This window comes from Callionymus lyra, chromosome 2 (genome assembly GCF_982586985.1).
Source record: "Callionymus lyra chromosome 2, fCalLyr1.hap1.1, whole genome shotgun sequence".
Classification (NCBI taxonomy): Eukaryota; Metazoa; Chordata; class Actinopteri; order Syngnathiformes; family Callionymidae; genus Callionymus; species Callionymus lyra.
Genome location: NC_141819.1, coordinates 28,281,271 through 28,299,972, shown reverse-complemented (window position 1 = coordinate 28,299,972; position 18,702 = coordinate 28,281,271). Strand labels below are relative to the sequence as shown.

At 43.1% G+C, this 18,702-nt stretch overlaps 1 protein-coding gene across 1 annotated transcript; it reads left to right on the top strand.

The window, feature by feature from the left end:
* Positions 1-408: 408 nt before the first annotated feature.
* On the top strand, positions 409-18,603 carry myo7ba (myosin VIIBa). Its single transcript, XM_087782986.1, has 44 exons — positions 409-528; positions 609-761; positions 1,676-1,860; positions 2,655-2,776; positions 2,838-2,980; positions 3,060-3,173; positions 3,289-3,442; positions 3,513-3,589; positions 3,658-3,777; positions 4,582-4,721; positions 5,092-5,302; positions 5,367-5,502; positions 5,559-5,725; positions 5,790-5,930; positions 5,994-6,152; positions 6,224-6,316; positions 7,236-7,330; positions 7,403-7,487; positions 7,571-7,717; positions 8,645-8,836; positions 8,919-9,131; positions 9,200-9,405; positions 9,470-9,596; positions 10,041-10,160; positions 10,922-11,095; positions 11,190-11,417; positions 11,482-11,649; positions 11,725-11,842; positions 13,253-13,379; positions 13,436-13,602; positions 13,666-13,847; positions 13,916-14,037; positions 14,102-14,256; positions 14,889-15,042; positions 15,101-15,256; positions 16,077-16,182; positions 16,247-16,360; positions 16,416-16,503; positions 16,573-16,679; positions 16,750-16,935; positions 18,005-18,121; positions 18,182-18,265; positions 18,330-18,449; positions 18,517-18,603. Exons 1-44 carry the CDS (start codon positions 409-411, stop codon positions 18,601-18,603), a joined length of 6,180 nt encoding a protein of 2,059 aa, XP_087639112.1.
* Positions 18,604-18,702: the final 99 nt, after the last annotated feature.

Here is an 18,702-nt window from a genome sequence, read left to right as displayed (position 1 = left end):
ATTCGTATAAATGTACTTGAGGATTTTTACCCTTAAACCATCCGTTGACCTCTTATTGCCACTCGGTGTTTCAACTCGTATGACACTGACGTGTAAAAATTGATGGATCAGATTATCTTGTATCTTATGTCACGTGCGCACCTGAGATCTCATGGAAGTGTTTACCGCTCTGATGATGTGTTACATCAAGTGGTTTGGGTGTTTCTCTCCCTGCAGGATCAAAGTCAAAGAGCCATAAACCGAGAAGCTTCCTGCTCCGCTCTCGTTCAGAGGAGAGTTACCGGAGCAGCAGCTTCAGGTAAGAGCAGATCTTAACCATGATTTCCGTGACGAACGTCTGAATCTTCTGTTCATCGTCGGGTCAGAAGAGGGTCTCATCAAAGTGTTTATTCAGGGTGTTGGCCTGCGATGCTGGACTTAAGGAAGGGGGATTTCGTGTGGGTGGACAGCGGGGTCGGGGTGCCCATCGGTGCCGAGGTCAAAGTTTCCAGCAGTGGGAAGCTGGAGCTGATCGATGATGAAGGAAAGGTAGGTTTATCTAAACATCTCTTTGACGTCCACTAATGTGTGTGTGTGTGTGTGTGTGTGTGTGTGTGTGTGTGTGTCAGGAGCACAAGATCAAGAAGGCATCGGAGGCCACCATCAGGCCCATGCACCCCACCTCGGTCAAGGGTGTGGATGACATGATCAGACTGGGCGACCTGAACGAGGCCGGCCTGCTCAGAAACCTCCTGGTGCGGCACAAAGAGGGCATCATCTACGTAAGGTTTCCTTTCCCCTCCACCTACTTTTATGAGGCCGGTTATCTGCAAACGCTTACTGGTGTGTGTCTGTGGCTCAGCTGGAGACTTTGCCCCGGCGGTTTATCGCCGGGTCTCCATGGCGACCAGAAAAAGCCTCTGTCGTAAACAGACTCTTCTTTTAGACTGAAACACGTTTATTGACAAATATGAATCATTTTATTTCCTCAATCAAATGTAGTTCATCTAAGTATATTTGTGTCAGTTCAGTGTAAAGCTTTGACTTCCTTATTTGCTCAAGGAGTTTTTTCCTAGTGATGCTGTTTATATCTGTTGTTGAGTCATTGTAGTTAAAAACATTTTCAGTTGTCATGATGCAGATGATCCAGGATGAAGGTGTTAATGTTAGCTATAGCATGCTAAAGAGGTTTTCTAGGGATGATAAAGTAACAAACCTGGAAATAAATGTGTCATACACTAGGAATGAAACAAACAAATACATTTTTTTGCATGTATTAATATATATATTCATTCAATAATATAATTGTCAACTCACAATCAACATAAATACGTTTCGACATAATATCCATTAAAGCAATTTGTCATTTTGGTAATAAAAAAAAAGCGGTTTTCTTTATCAGGTTAAATTTTAATAAACATACACAGCGCTTTATTATGGTTTGGTGAGTATTTTCCCATAGCTTTGCTCACATGATGTTTTAAACTGTCATCCATCAACACTAAAGACTTCCTTGAACGTCACCAGAACATTTCGACTATCACTAGAACATGGAGGTCAGTAGTTTAGTAGCAGGTTGTCTCCTATATCTCTTACTAATCTGGTTTCTTACAGATGCACTGGTTGTGTTTTGTATTACCTCGCAATACAGGTTTTCTGATTCTGGTTCTGATTGTTCTGACTCTGATCTTCACAGACGTACACGGGCTCCATCCTGGTGGCCGTCAACCCGTACCAGCTGCTGCCCATCTACACCACAGATCACGTCCACAAGTACACCGACCGCCGGCTGGGAGAACTGCCGCCGCACGTCTTCGCTCTGGCCGACAGCTGCTTCTTCAACATGCGGAGGAACAAGAGGAACCAATGCTGCATCATCAGGTCCTTCATCGTCTGTGTTTGTTCTCCCAGCAGGTCCCACATGATCGGGTTCATGTTTGGAACCTTTGAGCATTCAATCCACAGTCAGCAGCAGCTGCTGGATAGTCAGAGAATCTTTCACACTCCGTCTTTCCTTCGTTCCTTTCTTCCTTCCTTCGCTCATTCCTCCCCTCTGTCCTTCCTTCTTCCTGTCTGTCTGTCCTTTCTTCCTTTGTACCTTCCTTTGTTCCTTATTTCTTTCCTTCCTTCCTTCTTTTTTTACTTCCTTTGTTCAATCTGTCCTTTATTCCTTCAGTCCTTTCTTCCATCCTTCCTTCGTTCATTGCCTCCTCCCTCCTTTCCTTCCTTCCCACCCTTTTGTCTCACTTCCTTTCCTTGCATTATGCCTCCTTTCCTCTTCTCTTTCCTTTCTTCCTTCTTTCCTTCCCTCCTTTCATTTATGAACTCCTTCCTTATACTTCTTTTCTTACCTTCTTTCCTATGTTCCTTCCTTGCATCATCCCTCCTTTCCTTACTTCCTTCATTCCACTGTTACCTCTACATCTTATCCAGGATCAGGGCCAAATTCTGGGCCAGTAACAAAGCCAAAGAGGAATCAGTCTTTCTCACAGGACCACATTATTATGATAATTCTTCATAACAATAATAATAATAAAAAAACAACTTTTTAGCAGTTCTTCTATTTCATTCAAATCTCAAATGACCAAATAATTTTCTTGATATTTACATTTATTTATATTCCACTTTGTCTTGATCTTAACTCTATAAACCTTGGTTATTTTATTTTAAAACAGTGGAGAGTCTGGAGCAGGGAAGACCGAGAGCACCAAGCTGATGTTGCAGTTCCTGGCTGCCGTGAGTGGACAGCACTCCTGGATCGGGAATCAGATCCTGGAAGCCAACCCCATCTTAGAGGGTACCCACGAATGTAACCCCCCCCCCCCCCAACACCGTCTAACACATGTCCTCGCTCGTAGCCTTCGGTAACGCCAAAACCATCCGCAACGACAACTCCAGTCGTTTTGGGAAGTACATCGACATCCACTTCACTCCGGGAGGAGTCATCGACGGAGCTCGCATTGAGCAGTACCTGCTGGAGAAATCCAGAGTTTGTCGCCAGGTGAGAAAATCAAACAATCTGTAGACACACGAGTATCATTCTATGTTATTGACCCAAGAACGTGTGGTTCCACATGCAGGCTCCCGAGGAGAGGAACTACCACATCTTCTACTACATGTTGATGGGAATGCCTGCTGAGCACAAGAAGATACTCTCGCTGGGAAACGCTGCAGAATACAACTACATCACCATGGTAGAGCAAAACAAGCGTCCAGATGTTGATGTGCTGATGCTGAAAACGTATTGTTTTCAAGTGAAATAGGTTTTTGTAATGTCAGCCATTGATTTACTTTTGGTTTGGTGTGCAGAGCAACCGTGTGGGCTGCGAGGGCCGTGATGACGTGAAGGAGTACGCCAACTTCAGCTCAGCCCTGAGGATCCTCATGTTCACTGAGAATGAAACCTGGGAAATATTCAAGCTTCTCGCCGCCATCCTGCACATCGGAAATATAGTTTTTAAAGGTAAAAAACAACTACGTTTCTATCTGGTCTCTTACAAAAGCTGTTTTAATGTTGTTTTTCCTCCATCAAGGCACCATCATAAATAACCTGGAGGCCTGTGACATCAGCACGTCCTCCAACTTCGACATGGCCTGCCAGCTGCTCGAGGTACGATGTTCTTCATGACGATGATGTTCTTCATGAAGTGGTGATGAACCTGTCGATGACATCATCAGGTGGAGTCAGAGGCGCTGGACAAGAGTCTGACGGAACATTCCTTCTCCACGAGCAGAGAGAGTGTGACCCGCCGACTGACCTCGGTGCAGGCCATGGACAGCAGAGACGCGTTTGTCAAGGTGACGTTTACAAATGCACTAATAAATAATAATAAATACTATTAAATTATTTAAGCATAATTGAATTTATAACCTTTGATTTTTATTTAATTAATGGATTTTTAAAGAGCCACATAAGATATTCCTATAATTTTCTAAAGCATATCTTCTAAATTCAATCATTTTTAATTCGTACACTTTACATTCAGTATAAAAATGTTTGTATAAATGTGCCAAAATCAATTGATGTAATGAATTGACCTATATTTTTTTTTATTTAATTTGAAAGGCTACAAATTACAAATATATATTGAGCTTTTTTTTTTTTTTATTGGAATTCGTATACCAAACTCCAGGTGTATTATTAATGTATTTACATACACACTCGAATCTCCATATACAAATGATTAAATTCAATTATTAAATCAGACAAATTCAACCTTTAAATATAGAATGTATTTAATTATTTTACTTAAAAACATAAATTAAATGCTTAAAAAACATGTCCATAAAAAAAACAAAAGTTTCAACGTTTCAATAAATTCTATTCTAATTTTGATGGCACTGAAATACTATAATAGTGATAACTCTCTTGAGTGACAAATACTTCAAAAGGTACATGGATCCGGATGGTAGTCCACCACCAACACCACTGAACATTATTTTTCTGTTCCTTGGTCAGTACTGAAATCTATATCTGTATAAATATCTATAAATATTGAAATCCATTCCTCGGCTTTGGGTTAATTTGACTCTTTCCTAAATTTCCAGAATTTAAGTACAGTTTTATTTGAAGGCACGTTTTATGTTTGGATTTCTTTTCAGGCCATTTATGGGAGGTTGTTTGTCTGGGTGGTGGATAAAATCAACGCAGCCATTTGCAAGGATACAGAGGAGCCCAGTCCGGAGCGACAGTCAATCGGACTTCTGGACATCTTTGGTTTTGAGGACTTCAGTAAGAACAGGTCAGAACTCGAGTCTTTCTTACATGTGTGTGTCAGCTCTTTTAGACTTTTCACTTTTCTCTGAACAAAATATTGACTTAATAGTTGATTGATTTTTTTTGTTGTTCATGTCAGCATCTCTAAAATGTTCTATATAATGTTGAGCTTTGTGTTGTCATCAGTGATGGCGTGATTTGTTGGTTGTTGTCTTGTTTTTGTTAATATTATTAATGTTATGGTCAATATTAATAATCAGAAAAACTTTATTGGCAATTGAAAAAACAACAAAGGATTTCTTTTGTGGTGCGGAATCATAATTGAATTGATTATTTAAATTGAAATGTAAATAATTGTAATTAAATATTGCATTAAATAAACGTTTGTGCTGCAGCTTTGAGCAGCTCTGCATCAACTTCGCCAACGAGCAGCTGCAGCAGTTCTTCGTCAAGCATGTGTTCAAGCTGGAGCAGGAGGAATACGCTCGGGAAAACATCAACTGGGCGCAGATCCACTACAAGGACAACCGAGACACTCTGGACGTTCTGGCCAACAAGCGCTTGAACATTCTGTCTCTGATCGACGAAGAAAGCAACTTCCCAAAGGTCAGTCGGTGAAGACGTTCTCTTGAGACAAAATGGAGGATCAACATTAGTTTGTGTTTGTCAGGGCACTGATGCCACCATGATCCAGAAGCTCAACCAGAACCACGGCAAAGGGAACGTTTACATTGCTCCGAAAAACTCCTACGAGATAGAGTTTGGAATTAATCACTTCGCCGGAGTCGTTCACTACGACTCGACAGGTAAAAATAATACAAAAAATAAAGTCGTGTGTCGTCCTCACTGTATCATTCTGAAGGTTTCCTTGAGAAGAACCGAGACGCCCTCCGTCCAAACCTGATCCAGCTGGTGGAGACTTCCTCCAACAATCTCCTCAAGCAAGTCTTCCACAAAGAAATGGCGTCCAGCACCAAATCCAGCATCAACCCCAAACTGATCATGACTGCCAGATACAGCTCTGTGCGGGTTTGTACACGAGACTCGGGAGGAGGTTTGTGTTCAACCTGCTCATATGTGTGTGTCGTGACAGCAAGTCAATGACGGGAAGAAAACGGCGTCCACGTTGAGCAGTCAGTTCCGTCAGTCGCTGGACTCCCTGATGAAAACCCTGAAGGCTTGTCAGCCGTACTTCATCCGCTGCATCAAACCCAACGACTTCAAGAAACCTTTGGTGAGTTGATCCTCATCAGCACTTCAATAAATATAATTACATGAACTTCCTTCTGTTCCTCAGCTCTTCAACAGAGACCTGTGCATGCGGCAGCTCCGCTACTCCGGCATGATCGAGACCATCCGCATCCGCAAGGCCGGCTATCCCGTCCGCTACACCTTCGACGAGTTCCTGGAGCGCTACAGGGTGCTGCTGAAGTCCTTCCGCTGCGATCCTAAGACGGTGAGCGTCTCTCACAGGTTAAAACTCTCGTCACACTGAGACATGCTGCATGTGACGGTGTTCCACTCTAGGAAAGTCCCGCCAAGTGCTGCGAGAGCATCTGTGCAGTGGTGCTCGCTGAGAAGGGCGACTGGAAGACTGGGAAGACCAAGATTTTCCTAAAGGTATGGATTCCAGTTCATTTTTTTTTTTAGAGTTAAATGATCTTGTCTAGACAACTCAAGAGAAGAATGAGGACTTCATAGATCACATTGAAAAACTGATCATAGTGAACTCAAAAACACCAGTTAGTCTGTCGTGTCAAAGTCAATCAGCACTTTTGGTCATTTTCACAGTGAATAAAACATTGTTGACCATAACCACACCCACTCCACTGTGATTGGTCAAGCATCAAGGTTTGTCATCTTGCGTCATCAATCCAGGAGTCTGTCGGAATCTTCCCTTTTGTACTAAAGCAGCTCTGGGTAGTTTTGGGTACCTTAATATTTTTGTACTAAAATAACTTGTGATGACACATCAACTTAAAACTAGTTGAATGACTCATATAAGGTGACAAGTGTTTTGTGTAATTTTTATTTTCACTGTAAAAATTCTTGGGGATGGTGTGAACATGCTACATATCGCACTGGTTGGCGAATTACAGTACAAAAACAAAGTTAAAGTTAAAGTTATTTACAAAGCTGTCATAACGCATATCATATTTCATTATCCAAAATCTGATTCAGCACCTCATCGGTATCCATCCTTTATTCATCAATGGAAGTCTGGAAACAGAAAAATTAAACTGCTGAAACATGGCAACTTTTGGGACGTTTAGCAAGTGCTCATGGGAAATGTGTTCTCCCGTCGGGCTAAACTCTACCATTTTAGTCCACTGGCGTCGCTCAACTTCAAATCGCATTGAGCTGCCTTAAAGCCACAAATATATGTAAACTAATAAGATGATAGCGCAATAAATTAAAGCATAAATATGTTCATTGATTTTCATTATAAAATGAGTTACTATTCCTGTCTTTTGAGCTCATTGTTCTGCGATGCTCTAGATTACAACGATCATTGACGTTTGTAATGTTTTCACTCCAGGACTCTCACGACACGCTGCTTGAGCTGGAGCGCATGAAAGAGTTGAACCTGAAAGCTCTTTTGATGCAGAAAGTGCTCCGAGGCTACGCTGACAGGTGAGCGAGATTCTCTTCATCTTAACATTGGAAGGTACAATGTTTAACACTTTTTTTTTCATGCTGGAACAGGAAAAGGTTTCTGAGGAAAAGGGAGGCAGCAGTTATCATCCAGAAGAACTGGCGAGGACACAAAGGAAAACAGCAGTTCAAACGGGTTTGTCCTTCACACGTCTTTCCAGTTCAAAGAAGACAAATGAATGAAAATAAAGAGAATTGACTTCCCTCTCTGCATCTCAGGTGCAGCTGGGCTTCGCCAGACTCCAGGCAAAGATTCTGGCTCGACAGCTTCAACACCAGTACATGAGAAAACGTGAGGCGGCCATCTTGCTTCAGGCGCAAGTCAGAGGATACCTGACGAGGAAGAGGAGAAGAGATGGATCAAAGGTAAGGATCAATGAAACTATTGTGTATAAGACATATGGACAAAGTCAGCCACAGGAAAATCGTCATTGATGTCTTAACATATTTCATTATTAGAAGTCAAAATGTGAAGGAAGATTTAATTATACTTTATATATAAAAGTATAAACCTTTGATAACCCAAACATTCTGAAGAGAAGGGAAGATGAGATTATGAGTTTTAAAAAGGAGCCTACAATAATGGAAATCATGTATTATTATGTATAAAATATGGTTTAAATCTAATTAAAATCAGACCAAATTTTCTGGGGTCTTCTTGACCCCTCGTGACCCCTTTTCCTTGAGTCGATTTAGTTGCTATCCGCCCTGAAAACGTCATTGAGATGTCGGTAGTTTACATTATCATCTTCAAGCTTTGTCTTTGTCAAGCTCTGACATAAAGATCAGGCGGACATACACACTATTATATACATATATATATATATATAAACAGTCATTAAGTTAAGTTTCTGCACTGTCAGTTATCGTGACTGCTCGACAAACATGAAAGCTATGTGTGAAAATTTGCGTCTGCTACACACTAAATCACGTTGATGCGATCGATGTGACACACAGTCCACCATTGTCCTTAAAATCTCAAATAATATTGATAAAGCAATTACAAATTCACTTAAGCAAAATGGGTCATGATACAATAAAAGCGATAATACTTGATTTAAAACGTGTTCACAAAAGATGAATCTTCTGCTTTTAAATGACTTCAGATTTTCTTTGTCATTATTACTGATAATCTATGAATATATTTCACTTAATATCTTAACGGTTATTAAATCTAAACGAGGAATAGTTCATATTTTTTTTTTTATCTAAAAACAGATTTGTACCTATTTTCCTATGTTAAAGTAAAAAATGTTGTTGGAGATTTTGCTTCAAAAAAAAGTTATGTTTCAGATGATCCACTCCAGCCATGAAAGCCTTCACCTGGAGGAGGATCACGACGACTTGGCAGACGTGCTGACAAGGAGGCAGGAGAGAGAATCCATCTCACACCACATGGACAACCCGTCGCAGATGGTGGACAGCTTCTTTGACTTCCTGCCTCCGGTAGCTGGGCTGGAGCGACAGTCCTCTGTAGAATCTGAGGTATCACAACAGAATATTTCTGATGTTTTTACTCTTCTGCCGAATCCTTGAACAGATCTGGATCTTTGTCGTGTGTTTGCAGAGCGTGGTGAGCAACAGACTTTTCCCTGTGGAGATCGACATCGACGACCTGCCGATGGAAGAAGGTCTCCCGGAAGAAGATTACGACGACCTGGACGACTACTCCTTCTCCAAGTTCGCTGCCGTGCACTTCCAGTCCCGGGCCTCGGCCACGCATGTCCGTCAACAACTGCATCAGCCGCTGCTCCACCACGAGGACCAGGAGGATCTCACGGTGCTCCTCCATTTGAACCTCCTCCTTCTCTCGCCTCCCAAAGTAACGGCTCGTGTCTCGCCTCACAGGCGTCGCTCACGGTCTGGTGGATCATTCTGAGGTTCATGGGTGATCTTCCTGAACCGAAAAAGCCCGCCAACAACGACCCGCGCGGCCAGAAGTTGAACGCTGCAGCCGTCATGGGTGGAGCAGGACCGACCCTGGACAGGCCCCTCACGGCCCTGGAGAAGCTGCACATCATCGTGGGATACGGCATCATCCGACGAGACCTGAGGTCAGGATCCCTTCAGTTGTATCGGGTGACTCACTCTGATGGACATGTTGGGTTCTCGCTCCAGAGACGAGATCTACTGTCAGATCTGCAAGCAGCTGCAGGAGAACAAGAATCGCAACAGCTACTTCCGTGGCTGGATCCTTCTCTCCCTGTGTCTGGGCATCTTCCCCCCGAGTAAAGACTTCATGAGGGTGAGAAGACTTAATTTGTTCGTCCACGCTCAACATTGTGTAGCAGCCACTTCTGCTTGTGTAGCCACAGACCGTTAAAGAGGCCCATGTATGCTCACTGCTCTCTACGGGTTCTTCTGTGGGTCAACAGGGTCAACCTTTGATCCTGACATGCAGCCATTACTTTTTCTTTCACTCGTTCCTTCTTAAAGGAAACTGAAGAGCGAGTCAAAAACAGGAGGCGGCGAGCAGGAACAACACACAGATGGCAAAAGGATAGATTTCTGTGTGACTAGGAACTATTTTTGTTTGCTCCATTACATACAAACTAAAAATACTATCAACGACATTGTAAGAGTTTATTGTATCAGGAAAGATTCTCTCACAAAGTAAACTAAAGAAACTTGTTTCACTGCTGAAAATAAAAAGCACATCAACCGAGTCTCTATTCATCTTCTCCTATAGTACCTGCAGAGTTTCATCCGCTCTGCTCCCGGGGATTACTCGTCCTACTGCGCTGAGCGGCTGCGTCGCACCATGATGAACGGGGTGAGAGCGGAGCCGCCCTCGTGGCTGGAGCTGCAGGTAATTCATGAAAGAACCTACAATGGAAAATGTATAATGTCTCCCAGTATACTTTTTGATAGATTTAGAAGCTTACATAAGCAACTTTTAACTGAAATATATAGAGTTGTTTATTTTTTTTTTCAATGTATTTCCACCCCTTCTTTTCTTTACATCAGATTACAGTATACGTGTGTTTTACAGTCGTACACTTGAGTCTTGTGTATCATCCATGAACACTACAGTACAAAAACAATACGGTAACAATTTCTTACTGTAATCAAGCAATTTTCAACTATATTCAAACAGTTTTTTTTTAAACTTTTATCACAGTTTTTCAGTTGTAGTTAAATGATTATTAACTAAAATCAAATTAAACATTTTCTAGCTGATGTAACAATATTTTCTTTAGAGAAACTTTCTCATTATTTCTGCTCCTCTTTCACACTCTTTTTCACTGAACAGAATACTTGCTTAATTTAATTTGTTTTTAAATTAATTTAGTATTGATGAATTTGATCATGTGATCATTTGTGTGCCCCCCCCACCCATTCATGAACATGCTGACATCATGTTTTGTGTAGTGACAAAAGAGAGCTATGATGAAAAGTCATCATCAGTTCTATGAAAAATGTGTTAAGAGAATTGAGCTTATTAAACTTTTAAACCAGATTTTCAATTTCTTTGAAGGACTCCTTTGTATTGAGTCAGAGATGAAGATCCAAGTATTTAGAGTGACCTCACCACTACAACTTGTTTGAGATCATTTCTTCTCCTTCAAGGCTACTAAGACAAAGAAGCCCATAGTGTTGACCGTGACGATGACGGATGGACGCTCCTTTAACCTGCCTGCTGACTCGGCATCTACCTCCAGAGAGCTCTGCAAAGCCCTCGCAAAGAAGATCCAGCTGGACGACGTCTTTGGATTCTCCCTCTATGTGTCACTTTATGACAAGGTAGAAGAACAACCTGAGATTGTATGATCTTTAGGTCTTTAATTGGATGAAGCTGAAGCAAGTTGACGGAAAATATTCCCTTTCTCTCTTGAAGGTTTGGGTTCTGGGCAGCAGTCAGGAGCATGTGATGGACGCCATCTCGCAGTGTGAGCAGGAGGTGAAGAAGAAGGGAGGACAGGAGCAGCACGCACCGTGGCGACTGTTCTTCCGCAAGGAGATCTTCACCCCTTGGCACGACTGCAGCCGAGACGGCATCAGCACCGACCTCATCTACAGGCAGATCCTGGAAGGCCTGAGGAGTGGAGAGTTCCAAACAGAGAAGGTCGCTCACCCTGGTTGGACTCATTTCAACCGGAGATTCATGTGGTTGTTGTTCTGTGACGCAGGAGGAGGATCTGGTTCAGCACGCTGCCAAACACCTGTACGTCCAGAGCGGAGCAGATCCCCGTCCTCAGAACGTGAAGCAGGCGGCGCAGGTCTGCATCCAGCCTTCACTCCTGGAGGCCAAGTCTGAGGACAAGTGGGTCCAAATGATCAGCGCCGCTCACGCCCAGGTGTGCAGCTTTTCATCATGGAGGAGAGATGAACCCTCAAGTGATAATGTTCGATTAATGTCGTTTCTCTTTTAGGGCTCGTATGTAGCGTCCAGGCAAAGTGCTGACTCGGTGAAAGCGGAGATGGTGGACTACGCTCGCAAGAAGTGGCCCATGTTGTTCTCCAGGTTCTTTGAAGTCTTCAAAGTTTCTGGTATGAATTTCATGTAATTAAAAAAAAAAAATCAACAAAACCATTATGACCGTCTCTGTGGTACATAAATCAGACATTATTTTAAAATGTCTGATACATATTTGCTAAAATGAGTTTGACGTTTTCTTTCTCCACATAGAGAATAACACACATTTTCTATTCAGATTCCTATTTCTGATTTCCACTCGGTTTCTGAAGCAATTCCTCATAATGTGGGTGGAGATTGTCAGACACTTGTATGTGTAGCGTTCACAGCCAGTTTCATAATAAAGGGATCTTTGTGCGTTTGCCGACTTGAAAACTGAGCTGTCACGCACCGTGGTTTCCCCCTTTAGCTCTTTCGAGTCTTTCATCTGTGTTTTTTCTGAGTGACAGATCTTCCTTTTTGTTGGCGAGCAGCTCTGAGAGGTTTGTATCTAAAGACGTGACGCTGTGTCTCATTACTGTCATAAAGTGCAGCTGTGAGCGAGGCCTTGTTTCCCGTCTCTGACCAGGATCATCATCATCAGTCAGTGTGTAACAGGCCTTTTATTGGTTCTCTTGAGTCACATGTGGTGGAGACGTTGTAAAGTGTGTCACGCTTCATGCATGATTTCACATAGATTCCCCTTTTATACGTTTGTGTATTAACAGGGTGTTTCAAAAGATTTGACATCAGATCACATGCTAATGGTTTGGGAAATAATTTTTGGAATAACCGTAAACTGGAACGGATCAAAATGATTTATTTATTTATTTCTGTTCTGTTTTCAAGTCATAAAACTTAAATATAAAATCAGGATCTTTTTTCACATTCTGTACAAATGTAGTTGAGTTATTTCAACAAAAAAATCCAAAGTAATGATCAGATTTTTTTTGGACTCCCTGTGTTTATTTAAGTGATGCACTAAGAAGGTATCATGATCCAGCAGAAGACACTGTTTATTTTTGAAAGGCCACTAGATGGCACTCTCTACTTTACAATATTTGACTCTGATCTACTTATTCAATGAAACCTGGCATTATTTTCTATCTTAGAGTGCCATCTAGGGGCCTTCAATATGAAGACGCTGTATCATGATACTCCTCACTACAAAGCTGGGCGGGGCTTAAGCACATTTTCTAATGTAAATATTTCAATGAAAAGAGAGTTTTGTACACACAGTCACATACTGATGATACAATAGAGTCAAACATCTATTTAAGACACACTTAAATCAACACATTAGTTGTAAATGTTAACCGTTTCAAGTGCATTTAGAAATAAAGTGTAAAAAATGTGACAACAACAAGTGAGTCAGGGTTAATAGAAAAGATTCTGAATTATTTTTAAACAACACAACCTTGGATTATATTGTTTTAATTTTATGAATTAAAATCATGTTCTTAATTTTCCATGTTTATTGTTTCATTTACTGTATATTCTGGCAGGTCCATTACTGCCGAAGAGCCGGTCCATCATGGCAGTGAACTGGACCGGGATCACATTCCTGGATGAAAGAGAGAAGCGTCTCCTGGAGCTTTCCTTCCCCGAGGTGACGGGTGTGAACTCCACGAGGTAACGTTGTTGCGTGTTTAGAATGAAGGGTCTTGGACTAACATCCGTGACGTCAGGGACTTGAACGGTTCTGGACACGTGGTGAGTTTGCTGACCCTGAAAGGAGACTTCATACTGAGCAGCCCGTCGGGCGAGGACCTGGCAGAGCTGGTGACCATGTTCCTGAGCGGGCTGACCGAGCGCTCCCAGTATGCAGTGACCCTGATGGAAGTCCCCCGTCGAGGTCTGGTCTCATTGGTCACGCCTTGTTTTCAACTCTGACTGATTGATGATGTTCTCTCTGCAGATGACCCCACATTTCTTAGCTTTAAGAAAGGAGAGCTGATCCTCCTCGTCAACGACAATGAGCTTTCTCAGAGACGAGGTTGGCTCAAGGGTCAAAGTGACGCGACAGGACAGACTGGGGCGGTCTCGGCAGAGACCATCATGATCCTGCCGACGCTCACCAAACCCTCCAAAGAGATTCTGGTGCACAAATCTGAAAATATTATGATGTCACCACTGAGGCTCTAACATATTTATCAAACTCATTCCAGAAACTCATCAACCTTTCCCCGAACCAGAGGAAAGACGTCATTCTAGCGAACCAGAGAGAGACGGGGACGATGGAGAGGATGGCTCCGGCCACACTCATGGAATACTCCCTTCAGTACTTCAGGTGGTACTCGTGTCATCAGCCCCACGAACAAACAGTTTGTTTGACACTCACTCTGCCTCTGCAGACAACCCACCAAGGACGTGAACCGCCAGGTCATCTCCAGGAACGCACCTCCTGAGAAGCTGTGGGTGATGTCCCGGGAGCCCATCAGACTGCCGCTCCTCAAGAAGCTGGCCGGCCACTCTGAGCTGAGCCAGCAGGCCTGCCTCGCCTTCACCGATATCCTTCAGTCACATGACCAACACCACACATCTTTAAAGAGACACTGAAGAGTGTGTTTTAATTAGTCGTATCATTTGTATTTACTATAACCGACTGCTGTCTTGTTCTAGTTTAACAAAGTTGTTGGTAAAGAATTCAGCAATTTACTAAACAATATGTTAGACACACGGAACCTGCAAAAAAGAAGAACAACCCTGTATTTCACCTTCACTGTTACAGACGAAGGCTAAGTTGGCAAGTAAAACATTAAGTTTTATATCTCATTCACTTTTCTCGCCTTTTATAGTTAGTTTAACACATTGCCGGGTTTCGTGTTACCAGTTCAGTTTGGTTGGCTGGGCGGCAAAGCATTATGAGAGCCGTTTACGTTGAGCTCGGATCACTGTCACTAAGAGGGTTGTTGATAAGGGATAGCCCCTCATGTTCAGTCAACTTCTACTTCTCGACGTAGTTTCTTTCTGCACAAACTCAAATCCCATTAAAGAGAGAGGTCGGATAGCCCCCCAAAAAGAGGACATATGGTCACCCTAATTTTCATTCTTGTAGATGCATTTTGACTCATTCATTCACACTAATTAATGAATAATAACTTGTTTTTCTAATCCAAATTCTCCTTAACACGTGGGCACCGATTTTAAAGTACATGGGCGACTACCCCACCAAGCAGCTCCAGGACCCGCTGGAACTCACTGACCAGATCTTCGGGCCTGCCACGCAACATGAGGCCCTGAGGGATGAAATCTACTGCCAGATCATCAAGCAAATGACCAGCAACAGCAGCAAGTAGGTGCTTCCCCTGTCGGAGTGTTCTTGTACCAACGTTTCGGCTGGTGTCTCTCAGGACGAGCGTGGAGCAGGGCTGGCAGCTCCTCTGGCTCTGCTGTGGCCTCTTCCCTCCCAGTCAGCCTCTTCTCAAGCACGCTCAGAAATTCCTGGAGACTCGGCGCCGGGAGCCTTTGGCGGCGAACTGTCTGCTGCGACTGAAGAGCTCCGTGAGGTCGGTGCCACCGTCAAGTACCGGAACAAACCTGTGTTCGCAGTGGGATGGAGGAGGGTTCTGATACACGAGTGAGATGCTTGTGGTAGTGTTCACGAGGGGCGGAGAATCCTGTTCTTTCGTGGGTAAAACTTGAAGAGTTCTGTGTGGATACTTGACCATGTGATGGTTATTATGGATCGTCAGTCATACTTCACGTCAGTAAAACCTTCAACATCTCTTACGTCCTTCACACAGTGTTCCACGTCCTGGGTGGTTTCAATGCCAGATCGAGACAGGTTATCTCCATCCTGAAGTACTTTAACTCAGTGGTCTGGTACTTGGTAGTACTGTGAGCCAATTATCAATGTTCTATTGATTATTACTGTCGGAAAGCTGTGTTTTATTTTGAAAGAAAATTGCCTGAAGTAACATTAGCCTGTGACTCTTGAAACGTCAAGTTTACTCAAAAAATAAACCTGTAAACTAGTGAAAATGAGTGAATAACAAACTGTATATTATTTATTTATACTGTTTTTGTGAATTGGCAGTGCAGAAAAATTGGGGATCCATGATTTTACGTGAACATGCACCGAGTTAGTGAAAATCCTATCAAGTCAATCGCATGCTTGTTGGGCATCAACCATTTAAACACAAACGTATAAACTACTGGCTGAAGACAAGACTTGGGTTGAAGCTTCTGCGTCAATCTGAGCAAAGGGTGCAAAACTTGTGGTATTTTAACACCCTTTTCACTTCCCTCACGACTGTCTGGCTGTGAAGTGACCACATACCTGTCAGCACTTTATCAAGATGATGATGGTTTCCTGTCTCTGTGCAGGACGGAGCCCCGGAAGTTGCCACCACACCAGGTGGAAGTGGAGGCCATTCAGCAGAGCAGCACCAAGATCTTCCACAGGTTCTTCTTCCCCAACAACACAGATGAGGTGAGTGGAGTGTCAAACCTAAACCCCCCAAAATGATTCAGCAGGACCTCCACTCTCTCCTCAGGTGTTTGAGGTTATGAGCAACACCAGGATCAAAGACCTGATCCAGAACATTTCCAAGAAGCTCAAGCTGTCTTCAGCAGACGGGTTCAGCCTGTTCGTCAAAGTCCACGACAAGGTACTTCCACCGTCTGACCGTGTCCACCCAGAGAGTCAAACTTCTCTCCCTCCAGCTACTCAGCGTGAGCAACACCGAGTACTTCTTCGACGGCCTGAGGCAGATCACCGACTGGTCCAGAAGCTCCAAACGCAACCAGGAGGGTAAAATATCCCTTTGTGCATTACCGAGGTTCAACTCCTGACGACTCATCCATGCTGTCTGCTGTGCAGGCGGGCAACCCGGCGCACAATACCTGGTGTTCTTCATGAGGAAGTTGTGGTACAACGTGATACCCGGCAGAGACCTGGAAGCCGATCGTATCTTCCACTTCCCTCAGGTACATCGGAAGAGTTCACGGACAACCTGGACAAACATCTCACAAGCGTTTACCTCTCCGTCGTCTCCAGGAGAAGCCAAAGTACCTGAGCGGCTACCACCTCACCAGCAAGCAGGACGCCGTGACCATCGCAGCTCTGCTGCTCCGAGTGAAGGTCAGGAACGACAGGAGCCAACTGGTCACGATCCCAAAGCTGCTGAAAGAGCTCGTGCCCGAAGACCAGCTGAAGGCTCTCTCTGAAAATGAGTGGAAGAAGGTGAATCTTCTCTTTCGTAATCTTGGAGGGTTTGGTCACTTATGAGTATTTACATTTACATAACGGATAATAATAATTATTATTATTATTATTATTCATTAATAAGATGGGTTTCTGGGCATTCGACAAAACCAACTCATTCATCTGTCAAGTCAGAAGAAGTTGATTAGAAATGAGTTGTAATTAGACACGATTAAATAGGGGTATTGGATATATGTCAAGATACAGGGAGAATATATTGCAATACTATAGGAATGGTATAGGAAGGATATATTTGAAGTATTGAAGTATTGTCCAAGTACTTGACTCTGGTGTTGCAGAATTTACAGACCACACGACTCTTGACAAAATCATAACTACTTTCATTTGTTTTGAAACCAAAATAATATAAAAGCTGCTGGAGTCGACTGTATCCTCTCGTCCTTAGTCATCGCTCGGATCATATGGTAATGAATTTGTTCCTTTATCTCCAGAGTATATATGTTTTTCCTCTAGTGGCCGGATGTTTAATTGCAATTCATTATCTTACACACTTTATTAAAATATGAATGATAAAAAAAAACCTGATTTGAAAGACAAAAAACAAATTGATACAGTTCTGAACATCAAGGCGGTATTTAGAAAAGAATATCCCGTTACTCAAGTGTATAAATATCTTCTTACACCCCTACTATTTAGTATGATAAAATAAGATGGAAAGAAAACAAATATGTTACCTCTAAGAATGTTTTAATTAAAATAGAAAAATTAAAAACATCCTTCATCTTCAGTCCTGAGCACACAGTCAAAAAAACAGAACTAGTAGAGATTCTTCTTGGTCTTTGATGGTCAGTGTAAACCTGCTGACTGCACATAATAAAGTCTCCAGCCCTCACCACTGATGTAGAGTCACCTTGCTCAGGCTGAGGATAGAACAGTTGCTGAGATCTAAAGAAGTCAGTTTAGAGTGTGTGTGAGGGGGGTCTACTCAGGAGGTCTCCAGGGCACCTCAGCCAGGTTGTCCTGTTGATATTGACCCCTGAAAGAGTCTCTGTGAGTGTTAAGACGCGTCATGTGACTCATCTTCCAGAGCATCAGCGCCTCCTACAGCAATCAAGGCAACATGACGGCTGAAGACGCCCAGCTGGCGTTCCTGAAGACCATCTTCCGCTGGCCCACCTCCGGCAGCGCCTTCTTCCGAGTGAAGGTGAGCGGCTTGTTGATCTGAATCCTTCAGAACCGACTCTATAACGGGTTTCCACTTCAGCAAACATCAGAGCCGAACTATCCCGACATCATTCGGATCTACATCAACAAGAGTGGACTGACACTCCTGCATCCTAAGACCAAGGTGAGGCAACGACTCACCTTTGAACTCGTCGTGGATTTTAATTGTCCATGTTTGACTCGTACAGGAAGTGCTAGCTAGCTACCCCTTCAACCACATCGCTAACTGGAGCAGCGGGAGCACCTACTTCCACATGACCTTGGGCAGTCTGGTCAAGGGCAACAAATTCCTCTGTGAGACTTCTCAGGTACGAGCGGGTCTCCTGGATGTCCTGGTGTCTCTTTTATTCACCAGCGTCTCTGTCTCGTCCACAGGGCTACAAGATGGACGACCTTCTGACCTCCTACGTCAACATGTACAGAGAGAGAAGAGCCGTTCAAGGCCCGAACTACTTTGACTGAATCAACGCTGCACTTTAATTTATTCTCTGCCACAGAAATCTAACTAAAACTATTGGAATCAAAGTTCTGTCACTGAACCAGGTGATTGATGTTTATATT

Excerpts from the sequence above, each read along its gene's own strand:
- myo7ba (XM_087782986.1), top strand. The coding sequence starts at position 409 with ATGCTGGACTTAAGGAAGGGGGATTTCGTGTGGGTGGACAGCGGGGTC. Across the intron at positions 5,931-5,993 it reads ACGACTTCAAGAAACCTTTG|CTCTTCAACAGAGACCTGTG; the intron begins GTGAGTTGATCC and ends TCTGTTCCTCAG. Across the intron at positions 11,843-13,252 it reads TGAAGTCTTCAAAGTTTCTG|GTCCATTACTGCCGAAGAGC; the intron begins GTATGAATTTCA and ends ATATTCTGGCAG.